General features: G+C 46.2%; 2 protein-coding genes across 9 annotated transcripts in view; one reads left to right on the top strand and one right to left on the bottom strand.

The window, feature by feature from the left end:
- LOC147583540 (uncharacterized) overlaps window positions 1-20,340 on the top strand; it is a 384,087-nt gene that overhangs the window by 58,773 nt on the left and 304,974 nt on the right. The window lies entirely within an intron of this gene.
- LOC147583544 (uncharacterized) overlaps window positions 1-20,340 on the bottom strand; it is a 192,463-nt gene that overhangs the window by 18,967 nt on the left and 153,156 nt on the right. The window contains exon 5 of one of the 7 annotated variants that reach the window (XM_086681102.1): window positions 12,739-14,080. The exons of the other annotated variants lie outside the window; for them this stretch is intronic. Coding sequence (XP_086537228.1) covers window positions 14,066-14,080 — 15 coding nt within the window. The 3' untranslated portion in view covers window positions 12,739-14,065. Of the gene's footprint in view, window positions 1-12,738; window positions 14,081-20,340 lie in introns of those variants that run through there. 7 annotated transcript variants of the gene reach the window in all.

The raw sequence follows: 20,340 nt of genomic DNA, 5'->3' as shown, positions 1-20,340 counted from the left end.
GACTGTAATCAAATCCCAATAAAAGTGGAAAAAGAAAAAAAAGAGAAGAGAAGAAAAAAGGAAAAGAAAAAACTCTGGCATTCATTCACATCTTATACCAGAGGTGGGGGGGGGGGGGAAGAATCATGAATATAGTCCTGAAAATGCTTACATTCAAAAAAAGAAAACTAAAAAGCTTTAACCCCTAATCCCAAACTCATTCTTAAAATAAGCCACTTGGCTTCAAAGTCTGTAACATCACAAAAAGGTAGCAAACTCTGTCCCTGCTCCTGTTTTTGAAAACAAAGATCCGGGCCACACACTCCTCCTGAGCTCCATGCAAACGAACTTCTCGCTCAGCAAACACTCAGCAAGCACCTACTACATGCACCCCATGCTAGGGGATTCGGACATGAAAATGGGTCAGGCCCCAGCCACGTGCCCACCACCGAGCGATTTTACTGGCAACCTCTCACTGGGCTGCCCAGGGGAGCCAAGTTACTCCCCACTTGATAGAAGTAAAAACTGGGGCTTCCAAATACAGCAAAACCAGTTCCTGCCCTTGAGGCTATGGTGGTGTAGGAGTAAGTCTAACCTAAGGTCAGGAGAGAGCCAGGCCAAGTGGATATGAACTCAGGAGAGCCTGAGCTTCCCCACAATAGATGCCTCTCACAGAGGAAAAGAAGGTTCCAGAACTGAAGATGAGCTTCAGACTTCCTCCTTCATTTTGCTCCAGCTGCCTGACTCTGGGGAGATAAGCAGAGCAGGCCTGAGGCAATGACAAGGTCAGGTGTGCCCTGGGGACCGCTGCCCAAATGGCCAGCTCTTCCCACAGTCTTCAGGCCCTTAAATGACCGCTTTTCTCTCTCCTCCCTGTGTCCAGCACAACCTGCCCCCAGGAAAGGATCCCCTGATAGTCAGAGATACCTTTGTGTGAATGGATGTCATTGCCCTGACGGGCATTCAGACGGGAGACAAAGACATGGCATAGTGGAGAGAAGGTGGGCTTGCATGGCAAAGGTGTCAGGCAAAGTCTGGACTCCACTACTTTCTACGTGGGACTATCATTCATTCATCCAATTATTCACTCAATGAGCCAACCCACATGAACTCAGCACCTACTGCATGAATCACTGGGCTCCAAGGGAGCAGGAGACATAGAATTTGCTCTCCTGGAGCAGAGAAGACACATACCAATCCGTGACAGATCCACATAAAATTCCATTAAGGGAGAGATGCATGTAAGCGTCATACTCTACAGGGAAAATCTGACTTTGTTAGGAGCATCAGCAAGGTCCTGAGGAAGCAAGGAGTTGATATTGACAGTTTGTTGCCTGAGCACAGAGTATTGTTCCAGGCAGAGGAAACAGCAGGAACAAAGGCCACATAGAATGAGGAAGCAAGGGACATGGAGCTGAAGATAACCGCTAGGCTGGAGGCCCACCACAGTGGTGCGCCATAACGAGGTAGCAGGTGGGGCCTAAACCCTTCTGTACCTCTGCTGCCATATTTATAAAAGAGGGTGACACCCCCCCCCCCTTAATTCACAGGCTTCTTCCCAAAATTAAGTGAAAATGAACACAAAGACCCAATGTGTGACTGACACACTGTCAGAACTGGATAAATCGTGAGCTGGTGATGGATGCTGGCCCTCCAGTAGGGTTTCCTACAATGAGGTGGGGGGGAGAACCTGGAAGAGGAGTCTCTAAGCTAGAGACCAGAGCTTGTTTTAGTCCTCTTGGCCGTCTCTGGCACAGTATTTTATTCGTTTCTCCAGTACAACAACATGGCAACTTAAGATAATGTCTACAGTTTCTAAACCTGTCAAATAATCTAGGAGAGACCTTGATTTTGTAACCAACGTATGTCGGGGAATCTCTCATAACCCAGATGATGGAGAAGCAGGAGAAGCAATCAATGGTGGCTCTATTTTCAAGAGTTTGGCCCTAACTGAAAAATATCTTTTTTAAAGCATCTAATGCTTGTGAGGTTTATTTAGAGTTTTCCTGAGTACACGCAGACAGTCTGTTTTATTTTGATGTGTAAAACTTCTTTAAGAGCCCGGAGTTCTACTAGAGAAAGAGTCAAGGCAGCCATTTACCATTATTAATTTATAAATTTTTAGTTAAGCCAAACCTGGGTATTATTTTATAAAGCAGCATTTTTATTACTTTTTGTGCCTTTTCTATCTTGTAGGTGAAGGCCTTTACCCAATTAGTAAAAGTATTAACCCATACAAACAGATGTTGGAATTTTTTTTTTTTTGACCTTGTCATCTGAGTGAGACCTAAATTGTTGGTCTTTCCTGGATAGTCTCCAGTTCCTTGATTGTCTGGGACAGCAAGTTTGTGGTTGAAAGGATTGCTTTTTTTTTTTTTTTTTTAACGTTTTTTTAATTTATTTATTTTTGAGACAGGGAGAGACAGAGCATGAACAGGGGAGGGTCCGAGAGAGGGAGACACAGAATCTGAAACAGGCTCCAGGCTCTGAGCTGTCAGCACAGAGCCCGACGCGGGGCTCGAACTCACAGACCGTGAGATCATGACCTGAGCCGAAGTCGGCCACTTAACCGACTGAGCCACCCAGGTGCCCTGAAAGGATTGCTTTTAAGACATACTTTACAGACTGAAACTACTTGCAGAATTTTTTCTAATAAATATCCTTTGGGCCATGTGATTAAGTTTTGTCCCTCCCTAAACGAAAGGCCTGATGGTATGTTTTAATAATCTTTTAGCTGTGTGAGCTTGGGAATAGTAATTGCCCTGCTCTGTTTGTAACCATTCCAGCGGCTTGAGACAGTGTCTAGAAGTTGAGTCTCCTTTAATAATTGATATAGCAGCAAACTATTCTCCTGAACTCTGGCATCTACAGCCTACAGTATCTAGTAGTTTTCAAAAACTCACATAACTTTATCTGTCCTGGAGTTAGTAGCACCATAGTCTTTGATTTAGTTATAATGTCCCTTTCCTACAAGGCTAGTTAAGGCTCTCTGGCATTATCAGCAAAGAATGAGAAAAAAATTAGGTTTCCCCATACACATCCCAGCGGCTAAGAGAAAACTTTAGTTCGAAGTTTTTCAAAGATGCCTGTAATCATCATGCTGTGTTTTGATAGTTGGCCTGGAGCAGAAGGGAGGACAGAAAAGGTAGCTCTAGTGTTAAGAAGGAAATCAACCAGTTTTCCTTCTATATTCAGAGTTCCTGAGGTTCTGGCTTTCTGATAGACCGTTGGTTTAGGGGAGCCACCGTGAAGAGCCCCAGGCGCCAGTTAGTCCCTTCTAGGGACGGTGGTTACCTGAGCCCTCACAGAGATCCAAAGAGATAGAGGTCAAATCTTCAGTGGCTGTTTCCATACAAGGGGCATGGCTTATGGCGTTTTTATTTTGGTTGTCCCCTCTGAGGATGTTCTCATTTTAGTGCTCTGAATGGCCACATCAATGGCACTTGGAACCAGGACCTTGAGAAGTCCGGTCTGACATAGCACATAAGGCTACAACTAAGGCCTCAGATTTTTTTTTTTAAGCTTCCTTTTCTGTTTTGTTTGTAATATACCCAATTGGCAGCTTGTAAGACCTCCTCCAGGGTCCCTTCAAGGCCAACAGCCAATTTTTGTCTTTTCTCTGAATATCTAGGGCTGAATGACTGACAAATTTGTCCTTAAAAATCATTTCACCCTAAGGGGTGTCAAGGGGGATAGCCATATATTTAATGAGAGCCTCCCTCAACCTCTCCAGGAAGGTCATTGGGCTCCCATTTTGTGTTTGTAAAATAGTGGCTAGTTTAGCATAATTCAAGGGCTAAATCTTAGATTTCCTTTATTCCCCCCCCCCCCAAAAAAAAACAACTGTCTCATTAAGAGTCTGATTTAACAAAAGCATTATATTTTTCCAGGTCAACTCAAAAACGTATGTAATATTCTGAGAAGCCTTTATACACTTATTGGATCAGAAAGTTTACCTAGATCCCCTTTTGACTGTCTTAAACCTTGTAAAGTTTTTTTGTTTGTTTCTTTGTTTTTTGTTTTTTAAATGCCTCCATTTCCTGCCTGTAGGACCTTGGGGGTATGGTCTGCGACCAAGCAAAATTTCCTTGGTTGTCATAGGATGCATTAATTTTATTTTGGTCTAACAGTAAGTTCCATATTGATCATTGGCTGTTGAGGGAGGGAGTTAAAGAGCCAAAGTTGAGGTCTATTCGCCTGCCTTTGGATCAAAGGAGGAGGAATTTTAATCTTAACCCTGTGTACTTTTAAAATCCATCTATTTTCACTTTAGTCCATCCTGACCACACATAAAATTTCTTTTTTAAAGATTTTCCTTCACAAATCTTCTACAAATCTTCTTTGCAGTTAGATTTTGTCCCAAGCCATTTTTCTCCAAATAACCTGTCTCATTTAGGACAAAATTACTTTCTTTTACCTTCAACAAAAATGTATTTTCCTATCTTATATCTTTCGTTTTTATCTTCTTTTTTACATATACAGTTGCCTTTCTTATTTTTATCAGTTTTAACTACATGTAGCAGAATTTTAACTCTTAGAAACCTTAGTCTCCAGTGAAAACTAAGCAGTAACCAATTATGAACTCTAGGTTACACCAGAAAACAAAGCATATTTTTCAACAGTTCCAAATATCCTTAGTTATTTTTCCTGTAACAAGTCAGAAGCACAAACCTACGTTTAGTAATTAGTGCTTTAGCCTCTTATCTAGTTAGATATCCAGTGAATTCAACCTCAGTTTATCATGCAAGCAAAACTTTAATGGTTTAGGTACCAAAGACTTTGAAAGCTATCTTAACAATTACCCATGAAAACATTGAGAGAGACAAAATTAACCGTCACTTTAAGCCATCCTTTTGTTTACAAACTGGAACAGAGATAACATGAGCTGATTTGACCTTCAGTAAATGTAGGTAGAATTATTTTTTTTAATGTTGATAAACATGGTCTATCTCAAACCAACAAACATAAATTAGCTTAAACACTGATTAGGTTTTACTTGAATCCATGTAAGACAATTTGTTCCCCAGGGTTAATTTTTACCTGGAATGTTGGTGGGGAAATGGACACCGGTGGTCTTTGCTCTTGGACATCTAGGGGGGGAGGGGGAACTGATGGTGTCTGAGGCATTGAGGAGTCAGTTGTGCAGGCCGCCCCCCCAGGTGGTGCAGAAACAGGAGGGAGGGAAGGAAAGGCAGAAGGGAGGAGGTGCCAGCATAAGGCAGAGAAAGAATTCCCAGGGTCTGCCACTGATGGCTTCTGTGCCTCAGCCACTATAAAACAAGATCATAAATACACTCTCTAGAAAAGCCATGACCATCCCACTTGGCCATCCTCAGGATCTGAATGAGAGGAGGTCCTCATTTCTCAGGCTCAGCCAGAGGACCATCCTGGGTGCCCAGATGAAGACTCAGCGCCCCCACCCTTCATCTCTCCCCTCCCCACTCAGCTGTCTCTGCAACAAGCTTGCCTTACCTCAGAACAGGCAGATTACTACAGCGTGCCTTGCAGAAAAGGCTGAGCAAAGGAAGGAGAAAGGGAAAAACAATTCTCCTTCATGCGATGCATATTCCATATACGGGCAAGAGTTACAAACAATTCGGGGTGCTAAAATTAATTCGCTCCCTTGCTGATGAGGAAAGGGTAAGCACTGAGGTAGACTAATAAAAACGTACTTAATGTGTACAGCAAATATTTATTCATTTTCAGAAAATCTGCAAAGCTGCCACCCTCCCTGCTCCCATAAAATCTAACCATCCTACTCAGCTTCTATCCTTATCCCCTGCTCATTTGCATAATATTAACACTGCAGAACATGCTAGCCTAGGAATATTTTTTTATAATTACACACATCACAGGACCTGTCAGTATCTAATGAAGGATAATTTCTGCTATTATAAGAAGCTGAAAAGATCATTTTCATGAATTCATAATATGAATTGTTAAATTCAAACAATGTATGAAATTCCAAAAAAAAAAGAAAGAGAAAGGAAAGAAAGAAAGGAAAGAAAGGAAAGAAAGGAAAGAAAGGAAAGAAAGAAAAGAAAGAAAAGAAAGAAAAGAAAGAAAAGAAAGAAAAGAAAGAAAAGAAAGAAAAGAAAGAAAGAAAGAAAGAAAGAAAAAAACGGGAGGGGGGAGAAAAATATTTTCAGTGTCTAAAAGTAACCGGCCCTCTAAAAGGCAGAATCATTTCTGTCCTGCACAGAAACAATACAACACATGGGGCAGATCTTTGCCTGAGGGGAAGAAACATACCAATTGGCTCATGTCAAAACAATTCCTCATTTTTTTTTTTAATGTTTATTTATTTTTGAGAAGAGAGCATGAGTGGGGGAGGAGAGAAAAAGAGGGAGACACAGAATCTGAAGCAGGCTCCAGGCTCTGAGCTGTCAGCACAGAGCCCGACGCGGGGCTTGAACTCACGGACCCCGAGATTATGACCTGAGCTGAAGTTGGACACTCAACCGACTGAGCCACCCAGGCACCCCATGTCACTTCCTGCTTTTAATTCTTCACCAGGTGCCCTGAGTCAGAGGATAAAATGCACACCGCTGGCAAGTCATATGGGGTGCTACTTGCTCTGACCCCTGCCTAGTTCTCTTACCTCTCCTTCCCTCCAGGAAAGAGAATCTGACAATGAAACAAACCTATCCTGGAGGCAGAACCAAGGGGCAGAGAGATACGTGTTCCTGGTAAACTGTTATGCATACCTGGATTCAGCCACACCTGCAACCAAAGGCCTACTTCCAAGGGATAATACACTTTCTTGTGGGCTTCCTGGTTGCTGTTGTTTGCCAGAGGGGGGAAATTTTCTATTGCTGAAATAGGGCTGGTGGCCTCAAAAGACCTGAAGGCAAGAGCAGAACCACGGCTCTCATGGCTGGTGGAGGCCAAAACTCAGACTGTTAATCAGGGGTCACCATGGGAGTTGAGACTGGGGCAGCGGGTGGTGATCTATTATGTATGCATGCTGGGGTCAGAGGGTCGTCAGGATCTATGTATGAGGGAGAGGGCTAGACCCCAGAAAAAGACAATCACCTGTAAGATGGCTTGGCTCACAGGTGCCCACAATACATGGCAGCAAAGCCCCACATCTACTCTCCTCGGGGAAGTGTGAAAAGACCAAACAACAAGTGACATTTCCAGAAGAAACTGGTCTGTTCCCACCTTGAAACTATGAAGACATCATGTACTAAAATCTGAGTTTTCACTAAGAGAAATAATGTTTATACCTTAGATAAGGGAAGGAGGGAGGAAAGGCCTTAACCAACAGAGAAGATACTGAATGCATTAACTAGATTACTAGATTCTGGAATATTACCCCCTTCTATAAAATGAGGTTTTCAAACTACAGATTGCATCCCTTTTAGTGGGGTGGTGAAAGGAATTCAGTGAGTCACAAATGTCTGTCATGATGGAGCAGAATATAAAACATAAGAATGTTTTGCACACAGTAAAGGTTAAATAAGTAATGTTCTAGGAAGGCAGTGTCTCAATTTCTTAATACATGAACATGTGCACTTAAAAGCATCCTTCTTTATTGTGAGCCATAGTCAAAAAGGACTGAAAACCAGGTTTGCTGTTGGGTTTTATTTTTTTATTTTTATTTTTTTAATTTATATATGAAATTTATTGTCAAATTGGTTTCCATACAACACCCAGTGCTCATCCCAAAATGCTGTTGGGTTTTAAATGAAAAGCAACTGATGGGCATAGAACTCATGCTTACACCAAGCGACTATGCTTCTGTACATCATTCCCATCAAAATGAAGCCCCCTGTAGAGAAGGACACATGTATGTGGGGTTATTTCAACACCGTTTTTAGTGGCAAAAGCCTGGAAACAACCTAAATGCCTTCTATAGGAAAATGAGCTTTAAAATTATATCATTATATCATTGATATATCATATCATTGATATTAGTATCAAAAGATATTAAGATGACTGATTTAGGGGCGCCTGGGTGGCTCAGTTGGTTAAGCGTCCAACTCTTGATCTCGGCTCAGGTCACGATCTTATGGTTCATGGGTTTGAGCCCTGTGTCGAGGTCTGCACTGACAGCACAGAGCCTGCTTCAGATGCTGTCTCTGCCTCTCTGCCTCTCTCTCTCTCTCTCTCTCTCTCTCTCTCTGAAAATAAATAAGCTTAAAAAAAAAAAAAGACTTATTTAGATCTTTACCTATTGATCTGGACAAAGATTCATGACTTAAGTGATATACCATTACCTGAGAAACGCCAAGTAGATCAAGGGTCTACAAACTTTTTTTTTTTTAAAGGGCCAGATAGTACATATTTTCAGTTCTTCAGGCAACATGTTCTTTGCACTAGTCAACATTCCATTATATCGAGAAAGCAGAGACAATATGTAAAAAATTGGTGTGGCTGTGTTGCACTAACACTTTATTTACACAAACAGATGACATGCCTATGGACCACAGTTTGGCAACCTTGGATAGAGACTCAATGGTAATTCCATTCTTGGGGAGAATAAAAAGAAACCGAATGGGTATATGTGTTTGTCAAGATCTGTTTAAGTTTACATATGTCAATTAATTCTGGTTGTCTGAAATAGGTAGCACTGGGTCAGAGTAACTTGTTCGTACATCTCTGTATTGTTGCATTTGTTACAAAAAGTATATATAACTCAACTTTAAAATTCCAATAAAATATTCAACTATTAAAAAACAAGGTATGAGAAGGGCATGGGTGGCTCAGTTAGCATCTGACTCTTGATTTCAGCTCAGGTCATGATCTCACAGTTCATGAGATCGAACCCCACGTTAGGCTCTGCACTGACAGCAGGGAGCATGCTTGAGATTCTTTCTCTCCCTCTCTCTCTGCCCATCCCCTGTTCATGCTCTCTCTCTCTCTCTCAAAAGAAATCAACTTAAAAAAAATCTAGTGACTGATTTCACTAAAATCAATTCTCTAGTACATTTAACCATTTTTTATTATTGCAAATAATAGAAGGGACAGAAGAGACCTCCTATGATTCATATTTAATTGGAGGCTAAGTGTCATACAAAGAACTCTCTGGCTACAAGTTGCCAAAACAGATGAAAAGAGTAATAGAAAGTCATGGGAAACCAAGATTAATTTTATTCTCCTCTCCGCATGGGAGACCAAATGATACAGAAAGAGTAGTTTAAAACTTAAGCTCAGGGGCACCTGGGTGACTCAGTCAGTTGAGCCTCCAACTCTTGATTTCAGCTCAGGTCATGATCCCAGGGTCATGGAATCAAATCCCACATTAAGTTCGTGGCCTGCTTGGGAATCTCTCTCTCCCCCTCCAGCATTTTCTTTCAAATGAATGAATGAATGAATGAACGAATGAATCTTACCAGGTAGGTACTTACAGATGGAGTGGCTCAGTTATGCCATCCCAAAATGACACCAGGTGAGCCATAAGTCAGGGTTTGCACCTGGGCCTCAATTCTAATTCCAATTCTCATGGTATTGGCCAATAGCTGATCAAGAGGACAAACGTCCATGGTAAATCCAATCCTGCGTGCTACAAGGGCACCCTTGATTCACAGGAGAAATAAGCACGGGACACAAAGAAAATGGCTACCTTACTGCTTAAACACAAAGAGAAGGAGGAGTCCTGTTTCTCCTGTTTCACACAAATGGGGAGAGCTTCAAAAGTGGGAAGCAGAAATCATCTTTCACATTTTACTTTTCCCCATTTCTCCACTGAAACAGACCCCATTCCTGTCCCTGCTAGCCAAGCCAACACCACCAGCTTCCTCGGGTAAAAGCCAAGTAGCTGCTAATTCAGATGTGTGGCGGAAAGGGCTTGTGTCCCCTAGCCATTCTTTCTTCTGTACCAAGAAAAATTTCTTGCTGAGCACCTGACCATCTGGATGGAAGACAAAGACAATTTCCCAGCATCCACTGCAGCTAGGGGAGGCCACATGAACATGTCATGGGCAAACTGCAGAAGAAAACGTTCATGAACTGGAAGACTAAGGAAGAGAAACTACCCAAAATGACATACACAGAAAACCAAAGGCCAGGTAACCTGCCTAAGGTTACATTTCTGGCAAAGGGCAGACCTGGGACTTTTGGGGCCAAACCCATGGTCTCACGTTCATGTTCTAACACTTTCTGGTAAAGGCTGCCTCCGTGAACAATGTTCCACTCTACTTTGGAAAAGAGGTGAGAAAAGAGGCAAGACAGCAAGCAGCAGCCAGCTTGCATCCCATCGAACCCCATTTCCTGTCACTCGGAACACATGTGACTAGTTGCTGACACTTGATATAATTTACAGTCAGGTTGAACCACTGCCTGACTTTACTGTTAAATTATTTACTGTGGGTTTTGTCCATGCCATCCACTTTTCTCTTGGCCCATAAAGTCCATGTGTCAAAGGGAGGGGTGGTCAGAGATCACAAAGCTCTCTCCAGGTGGGGGTGTTTACCCCAAGGAGCGGTCACATGGCAAAGCAATATACCTACCTGGAAAGGTAGGTTCCAGATTGTTAACAACACCTGAGGGTTGGTAAGTGACTTTTAGTTTTTCCCTTTCTACTTACCTGTATCATCTTACATTCTCTACAGTGAATATGGCTTCTTTTTTAACAAGAAAACACAAATTGGTGTTCAACAATAAAGTTGCTGGAAAAGTATTTTTAAGCAAGCTACGAGTTCAGCAGATGCTTTTGGCCCCTGGGTATACGTTTGCTTCCTGTCTATTCCAAATCCTTCATTTTACTCATCGGGAAGAAGCCAAGAGCATAGAAGCAAGGCTTCAAAACGTGCCAGCACAATTCCTGGCTGCCCAGCAGCCGAACCCCTGCACTATGCTAATGGCATTATAATGAGACAAACCAGGTGCAAACAAAGGCACAAGCAATTAAAGGTAGAGCTGAGCTGGGTGTAACTGGCTCCACCTGTGGGAAGGAGGGTGCGTTTTTGGAGGGATTGGGTCCCATGAACAGTAAGAAGAGGAGTCCGACAGAAATGAAAAGGGCAGTGGGGAGACTGGCAAGGTGGCAAGTTTCAGGTACAGCACATACCTAGAATGCCTCCTGGTTCCTGTGGTCAAGTGCACCTAGAAAGCACATAGCATGGCTCAATGTCCACAACCTGCCCTGTTCTGCCCACTGGCTTGGCTGCCTGGCAGACATCTGGGTGCTCCCTCTCCTACAGCCCACCCAGTGTACCCACCCAGTCACCCCAGCCTATGGGCTGCAGAGGGGCACACACTGCCATTCCCTTCTGTGTCAGGACACCATTCACCCACTGTGCACCTTGGGCAAAGCACTTGACCGCGCTGATGACAGTAAAAACAATCGAATCCTTACGCGGGGGATGGCAGGGGCTGTAACCCAGTTCGGCCCCTCTCTATGCTCTGACCTCTTAAGTTTCAGGCCCCTCACCCATACAACGGGGACGATGACAGTACTCACCCCACAAGAAGGGTGCCTATCAAGCAGAGCAGGGCCTGGCATATGAAGCTTAATCCACATGAGCTATTATCATACGGTGCTCAACACATTCATTCTTTCACTCATTCATCAAAAAGCTCTTTGTCACCTACCAGGGGGACATCTGGGGTCAGGCATCTGTTTTTGGAAGGTGTCTGCACAACAGTGTCAAAACCAAGTCAATGTTCCTCACAAGGAGCCTGCATCCTGGTATAAATGCTTAGTGAATACATCACTCAAGAAAGGAAGGAATAAAAAATTTTAAGTACAAAATAGGCAGCAATACTACTAGTTTCAGAACTAGAGTGGCATTGAACAAAACAAGCCACCTGTCAGCTTCCTGGAAGGAGAGAAGCCGGACACCAAACAAGACGTTGACTGACACTGCACAACAATCCAAGGCCAAGGCGGCCCTAGAAAGTAACAGCGCAATGATCAATGTACATCTGGCTTTGGCCCACCTCCAGGAGGGAGCTGAAGCTGTCCGAGGGCTCCTGTTCCATTTCTGGGACTTCCTTTCTCGCCGAACAATAAAGAAGAAATGAACAGAAATCACAAATCGATACTTGGTATTTCCAAGCAATTTCTCTTTCAATGATTTAGCAGGGGAAAGCATCCTACAGGGGATAAAATCAGGGTGAGCAAATAAAAGGTTATCCTTTATGGGAGTCCCCAGAGAGACATGGGCACTTCTAGACCCAGGGACCAGATCCTCTTGCAATGATGACCCCTGTGCCTTTGATGAAGTTTTTCTCGATGCTGACAGCACTAAGGGATGGTTGGGGGTGGTGGGAACAGGGAAGGCGGGGAGGAGCTTTGGCAACACCACCCCCACCCCTCCCACATAGCTTCCATCAGCCTCCTGGGGCCAGGACAGCTGGCTATCTACCCAATATCCATTATCCCTCCTTCATGTGCCAATGACGCAATCACATTTCCCAGCTTTCCTTGCAATTAGGGGAGCCGAAGAGCTAGAAGCAGAAGTCGTGGGGGAGGGGGTGGTATCCTGAAAAGCTTCTTACAGATTACCCCTCAGGTTTTAAATCCTTATAGAATTCAGCTATGAAATGCACGCTCGGCCCCTCGCCACTTCCCACTTCCAGCTGCCTAACATACAGGTGTAATGGCTCAAACATCAGCCGCCATCTAGGTACCATAAGGCAATCAAGACGATAAAAAGCCATGTACTGAAGATCATAGAGCAAAAAGAAAAAGCAGCCTGAGTTCCTGATGATCATAAAACCATCACACTAGCCCCAGAGAAGACTATGTATTTCCAGACTTGTGATAGGTAAGGGAAAAATCTTGTAGAAGTCACTGTTTGGGTTTTTTTGGTTTGTTTTTTTTAATGCAGCCAAACCTCACTACTTGACCCACTAACCCAAATGAACATACAAATTCGACATAACAGAGCGCATTTTATGCAGACGCAGTGCCAAGACAATGCCTCCAAACCCCTACCCCACAAAACCACCAAACCTCTGCTGAATAAAAATTCTGGAGAGGTTACATTTCCCACATCACCCCAGCTGCATGGCCACCTGCGCTTCTGCAACCCAACATGATCTCTTCATCGGTCTCCCTCCTCATTTCAGAGGGTTGCCCCCATCCCATTCTCAATCGACTGTGCTGTGTAGAGCTGCTCCCACCTCACCTCTCCCCACCCCTGGGAGTGGGCATGTGAGGAGCCTGGTGTGGCCCATCAGAGTCCTAACCCTCCTCTGAAATCCAGAAGATTACCTTAAAGGAGGCATGTCATCCAAGCTGGGCCACAGTGTTCATCTGGGAACATATGGATGTAATCAGTAAGGATGTCCTAAATGGCATTTGAAACTTAATTTTTTTTATTGATCAGAAATAAATACGGAAAACTGTGCATTAAATCTGGGTGGTGAGTACACTGGGTATTGGATACCTTATTCCCCAGACTTTTCCAGTAAATTCTAACTTAAAAAAAAAAATCAGAGTTTGGGCCACTGTCCCATAAATGGTTCTCCAGGTGCTTCCAGTACTGATCACTGCCTAAGGGGTCAGGTACTGAGCTACTGGTACAGATATTTATTTGAAGGTCAGTAAACTAGTTAGTCACACAAATGATTTACCAGGACTGTAAAGCTTTCAACGAGATTTACTTTACCATTTTCACCACAATTATTCACCCACTTTCAGAAATTAACGTACAGGTGTTCTGCTAATGTGCCTTGACCTTCCACATACTAGATGCCCTTCAAAACCCATCTCCAATCCAAAATAACATCAACAAATGCCTGGTACTTTCCATACATCATCCATTTGAGACTTCAAATAGTTGTACAAGTCAACACTCCATTATCATCTCTGCCCCCAAAATGAACACACTGAAAGCTCTGAGTTAAAAACTTCTTTCAAGAATTTGGACCTAGTCAAGGAGAGTGTGGAGATTCATCCCAGACCCCACTGGCTGGAAAACCCAAGCCTGCCTTTGCCTCCATGTTCTACTGTGGCCTCTGCACGCACCTCCTCTCCTTTTACTACGGAAGGACGAGCCTTCATGGAGGAAGAAAACAATGCCAATAGCATGCCTCGTCTCCACCGCTACTGAGAAGTGGTTTCTCCCCAAGTCTGGTGGCCAGTCCCGAGGCACTCATGCTCTGACCCGGAGCCCTATGTGGCAGCACACAATTAGATTTCGGTCATCTGGGGGAGAAGAGGGGAAGGGAATGGATCTTTTTTAGGATAAAGTTAAGGGGTAGGGTAGATGCTACCCAGCCGGGGTACTCCACCCCAGGCTGCCCCACAGGCAGGCAGCTCCTGGTCAGTGGCTACACACAACTTCTAAGACCCAGGGTGATGCAACAGATTTTACCACCTAGGACACTATTCTCTGGCTAGCAGAACATATCTGGAGAAGCAGGAAATGCATGCACTCAGCCTAAACCTAGCTAAGAACCCTGGCTTGGCCTCTGGGCAGAGGACTGTAAAGGTTAATTTCAACAGCTCGATAGACCTATGTTTGTGTGTGTATGTATGTATGTAAATAAGTAAATGTGTATACATGTGTGTATGTATGTATGCATACATGTGTGCTTAAATGTGTGTGTGTATATATGTAGCTGTTTCTCTGGAGACTCCTAGTACAGGGGCCTTGAGCACACCCGTCTCTCAGAGCCTCGATTTCCTCACATCTGTAAAGTGGGGTGCCAACAGAGATGCTACAGGGTGAAGAACCTGGCACAGGTCCAGCACGTTACAGATACTCACTGAATGGAAGCTTTTCACTATCAACCAACTATTTTTCTAGGTGATTCCAAGGCCTGATCAGAAAAGGCTGAGCGGTATCATAGCATGCATTTGTAATTATCTGTCTACCTTTTCACTGTCCATGTCCCCCACTAGGCAGTCAGCTCAGGTGGAGAGCTTATACCTGTCATTCACTGAAGTACTCCCAGAACTGTGCCTGGCACATGTCCACCTGTTGAGTGAATCACAGGGTATCCTGTCTTCCCATCAATAAGCCAAGATTTGTAGCGGACACCAGAAACATCATTCAACGAAGGGTAGGTACGTGACCTCTTCATCCCAATTCATGACGGGCAAGGTAATCAGTTATCCTCACACACATAGCTTTGCCACATTCCCGGACATTCTTTCTACTGCAGACCCTTACAAGTTACCAACCACTCCTTCCAAGACTCTCAGGGCACAAGTCCCCAAATGAGCATATTGGGTATGAGGTCCCTTTCTTAGGAGCCACCCAACTAGCTTCGGAGACAGATGCCGCATGCATCCAAGCGAGTGCCCAGTATGACTGGCATGAACGTCTGTTCGTCCTCCCTTGTACTCAACTCCTGCTGGGATTCAGCCACCCAGCCAGACAGGACACTCCCCAGACATCTCTGCATCTAGGTGGAACCCCAGGCCTAGACCCCACCTATGGGCTGTGGGCAGAGCGGTGTGGGTCACTCCTAGAAGAAGGGGGAACAATTATTCTCTTCCTTTTATTAAGCAACATTGCTTCCCCAAACTTCTCTCAGGTAACACTGCTCCCCTCTATGCCAACTTGCCTACTACTCCAAAATCACTACGAGTATTTGGATGGAGTGTGGCAACAAGTTTTATCAAATACCTATTGTGCCCTTGGTCAACACACAAACTAAAGTCACGATCCTCTGTGTGGTCGGTCAGACACACTACATAACCGGGACAGGACTACAAACTCATGAGAGTGGGCAATCAAATGCCAGAGCTCGGTTACTGCTTGTCAGTGCAATAGATTAGGAAACTGGGAGATCAGTGTGATTAGATTTCTTTACAGGGACAGGAGAAGAGCTGGCTCTTAAAATAAATGCAACATCTGGCTGACCAGGGAGAAGGGAAATGGCACTTCCAGAAGAGGAAACTGGATGAGCAAAGAGGAGGGATCCGAAAGCCATCAGGACAGGGGCACAAGGCCAGACTACACTGAAGCTTCATGAGCGGCACCCAGAGGGGGAGGATGCTGGGCAAAGAGGAGAAGGGCCATGCTCCCGGAGAAAGGGAAAGATTAGAGAAACCAGGAAGAGGTGCTTGACACCCACTGTGGATCTGGGGCGGGGCGGGGGGGGGGCACAGTACGAGTACCCTGTTAAGTCAGCAGTGGTGAACACCTTCCCTTGCACACCCACCTCCCCTAACCACCCACCCTCTTCGTAATTGGTGGAACCTATTTGGAGACAAGTTCTGAGGCCACACCTGGATCGGAGATGAAAGTCGCAGCTTTCATTGATCTGAAACGACTGCTGCTGGTCAAGAGCCAGAGTGCTGTCACATTTGTAGCATACTGGCTGACTGTGAACTTCATTGGTTTGCACATGATAATCCACCAACGCAGTGGTTCCGGGTGGGCAAGGATGGGAAGTTTTAATCCCCAGGTGATTCGGTGTGGAGCCAAGACTGAAAACCACCACTCGGATCTGCTCCACGTGGAAGATGGCAGGGTAGTTCGTATGGAAACTGGTGGGGAAGAGAAGTGCTCTCTTCTGCTGGTTTGCCGACCAGATGAAACCTAGAGCTGCTGGCAGCCTCTTGCCGGCGTGAGAAGGCCTGCCGAGAACAGGCCAGCATCCACTGGGGCGTGGGGGCTGGGCCCAGCGGCTCACAGGAGCCCAGGCTGTGCAGTCTTCCCTCAACAGCACTCAGTGACGCGGTGCTGACAGCCTAGACTCAGCCACGAAGGTGGTGGGGGAGGGGGGGGAGGGGGGGGAGGGGGAGCATCAGCACTGGAAATGTCAGCAAGCATCTGCAATGGGATGATTTCTCCCTCAGAAGCCTGAAGGTCAAACATGTACCAGTAGGGGGAGAAAAGTGGGGTTAAACCAGACCTGAGAAATGGGGGATGGCGGGGAGGGGTCCTGTTATTTGTACCCCTGGATCAAGACATCCCTAAAGACAGGCACTTCTAGACGTTTTTTTAGGCCAGAGAAGATTGGATTGCAGGACTCTTGGAGTTAAGAGCTCTGAAGGATGACACCAGAGGAGAGTTGAAATTGTGTGCTAACTGTGCTCATGAAAACCAAACTAGATGTGGTAAGAATCTGATTGGAGGCGCGAGTATCAGACGTGGTTAGGTGGGGTCCAGCACATCGGTGACGTGGCAATTACCCATCACCTCGACCACGGCTGCGCTCTCCAGAGCAGCCATGGGTCTTCTGTCACCTGACCTGCCACGAGGCCAGGTCCTACAACAGCCCCCCTGAAATTTCCACTCATTGATGTGAACATTCGTGGAGCATGCACCTGAGTCAAGTATTGCTCAAGGCACTTTGAACACAGGGCAGGAGAGAAAAGACAAGGTCCCTGTTCTTGTGGAATGCACAGTGGGGCACAGACAGCAAGCACAGGAGAGGGTGAACTCAAGATACTCCAAGGTCCTGATACACTCTGCAATGAAGTAACATGATAAAAACTAAGGGGGAAGACACAATACGAGACAGGGCGGTCAGAGGAGGCGACCCCTGAGCAGAGCCCTGCTTGACAGGGTGGAGTCAGCTGTGTAGACACGGGTAAAGAGCATTCCAGCAAAGGAACAACCACCGAGGCACTGAGGTAGGAACCAGCCTGGTGCAGCTGAGGAAGAGCCTGATGGCCAGGGTGGCTGGGGGACAGTGTGGTGGGGGGCTGGGGCAGGCCAGGAAGAGGTGGGGTTGGAACACTGGAACGACCCAGCCACAGCCAGCACTGGAGGCCAGCATCAAAAGGTCTGGAGTGGGTTCTTTCTTTTTTTTTTTTTTTTTAATTTTTTTTTAACATTTATTTATTTTGAGACAGAGAGAGAGAGAGACAGAGCACGAACGGGGGAGGGGCAGAGAGAGAGGGAGACACAGAATCGGAAGCAGGCTCCAGGCTCTGAGCCATCAGCCCAGAGCCTGACGCGGGGCTCCAACTCACGGACCGCGAGATCGTGACCTGAGCTGAAGTCAGACGTTCAACCGACTGAGCCACCCAGGCGCCCCTGGAGTGGGTTTTAAAGAGCAGAGAGATGGGATCGGGTGAGTGTTTCCACGAGGTTCCACGTTTGTCCCACTGCACACAAACATGAGCAGAGTCAGGAGTGACCAGAGCAGCCCAACGCAGATCAAGACATCTTTGCCTCTGTGCACATCGGGGGCAGGATGCGAGGCCGCCCAAGTGGAAACGGCCCACGCCTGCCATGGTTTACACTACAGGATACAAAGTTAAGCCCCCCACGCCCAGCGGCACAGGCAGGCTCTAGGAATACCCCGCCCATGGCCATCCATCTCCATAGAAACGGGGCATCAATTGTGCTGGGAGGCCAGGGAAATGGAGGCCCCTGAGAGCATGAAGCACACACCATGTTCAATGGGGCATCAGTGAGCAGGCTATACACAGGCAGACATGCAACCCATCAGAGAGGCTGAGGACTTCCTTTTTTTCCCCTTCTTCTGTTTCTGAAATTTTTTAAACTGCTCCCAAGCCTCCCTCATCTGTCAAGTTCCTCCCACTGTACCTCCAGCCTTGCCGCTGATTACTCTGATGGCCAGTAGCAAGAGAGCCCTCTGTTCCCGAGCCCACGACACATTAATTACATGGAGCCACCGACGAGAGTGTGCAGCCTTAAATCCATCATTATAGGGTAAGACGACGGTGGCCAAGGCAGAGGAGGACAGCAGAGGGGACCCGATGAGGGGAAGGGCAGGAGCAAGAGCCCCCAACACACCACAGGCATGTGTATTTGGAAAAACAGACTCCGAGAAATAAGAGCCCTTCACAAGGACAGGATGGACTCTGGATCCAGTAAAGAGCTAATCAGTTGCACAAGCATATGAGCTACGGGGACCCAACTCAAGATTGAAAGCAAAGAGGGGAAGGAGGGTGGGAGCTCAGGGCTGCACGGTCGTGTCAAGCATGGCTGCATACGCACGCTCAAAGGAACTCAGCTCTTCCCTGTATGTGACGGCCTCACACGGAGAGAAGAGAACTACGGTGGCCTGAGCCTCCTAAGCCCGAACAGGAAAGAAGGGTGCCCCAGCAGGATCATTGCTCCTCCTTAGCCCAGAGAGCCAGCTCTGATTCACAGGTAAATGCTCCTCAGGGGAGCCCGAGAGAAGGTCAATACCAAGCAAGGTTCTGCTGAGCAGCAAAGACTCCGTAAGAAACCCCATGGGACACTGAGAAAGCAGCCTCATCAACTGCACACACAACCACTGACCACACCCGAAGAGTAACCCCAAGGGTTCACTAGACAGCGAGACCCCAACCACACAGGGTGGGGGCCTCGCCTCCAGTGTCCAGGGCAGGCGGTGACAGGAACACAGGGGTTGGCACCGGAGACCCCAGGGTGGGGCGAGGGTGTGCCCGGGTCCAGACACGCACACCATGCACAGGCCTGGGCCAGAGGCAGTGGGCTTTCCTGTCCCATGTGTGCTGCCCACCAAAGGCCACAGCTCTCCTCTGAGGTCCCATTTCATCCACTGGGGGACCTCTGACAAAAAAACCCAGCCCCTCAAAGCATCAGCGCCCCAGCTCAGACTCCATTAAGACAGTGATGACGATGGTCCCGGGGCCCATCCACGGTCAAGTCAGTACCTCAGCTCAGCTCAGCTCACTAGCTGTGTTCATTTCCTATGGCTGCTGTAACAACCACAAACTCGGTCGCTTAGAACAACACAAATTTATTACCTCACGGCTCAGGAGGTCTGAAGTCTCGAAGGTCTTACAGGCTACAGTCAGCCCATCCGCAGGGCCATGCTCCCCCTGGAGGCTCTAGGGCAGAGCCCATTCCCCAGTCTTTCCCAGTTTCTAGAGGACACCCACACTCCTTAGCTGGGGGCCCGCATCGCTCTGACCTCTGCGGCTTCTGTTGTCACATCTTCTACCTCTCGGACCCTCCTCCTTCCTTTTGTGAGGACCCTTTGACTACACTGGAGCCATCTGGATAACCACGATAATCTCCCATCATCAAAATCTTTCACTTACCCACAGCTGAAACGTCTCTTTTGCCAGAGCAGGTAGCATATTCACAGGTTCTGGGGGTCAGGACATGGATGTCCCTGGGGGACCATCATTCTGCCCACCGCAGTATATTCTAGATCCCAGACTGTGATACAAGCAAGTTATCTCAACTACCTCATTTAATGTATAATCCTCACAATGGCTTATGTAGTACAAACTGTTTTAATCCTAACTTTAGGACCATACAAAGCTGTCCCTATAGGGCTGTGAGATGTACAGGGAGCGACAATAACATCAATTACTGACATGTACTGAATGGTTACAAGTCAGACAGGATTGATTCTAAGTGCTTCGTACTAATCCACGTCCTCTTTCCCCCAAACACTGTGAGGAAGTTACTACTGCAATTCCCCTTTTACAGAAGATGATACAGAGTCACAAAAAGGTCAGATGGCGCCTAAGTCAGTCGTACAGGGGAGTCCTCAGCGTTCTTACACAGAAGTCAT

Source organism: Puma concolor, chromosome A2, assembly GCF_028749965.1.
Source record: "Puma concolor isolate L17-30 chromosome A2, mPumCon1.1.hap2, whole genome shotgun sequence".
Lineage (NCBI taxonomy): Eukaryota > Metazoa > Chordata > Mammalia > Carnivora > Felidae > Puma > Puma concolor.
The sequence above is the reverse complement of the archived record's forward strand: the minus strand, read 5'-3'. Positions and strand labels throughout refer to the sequence as shown.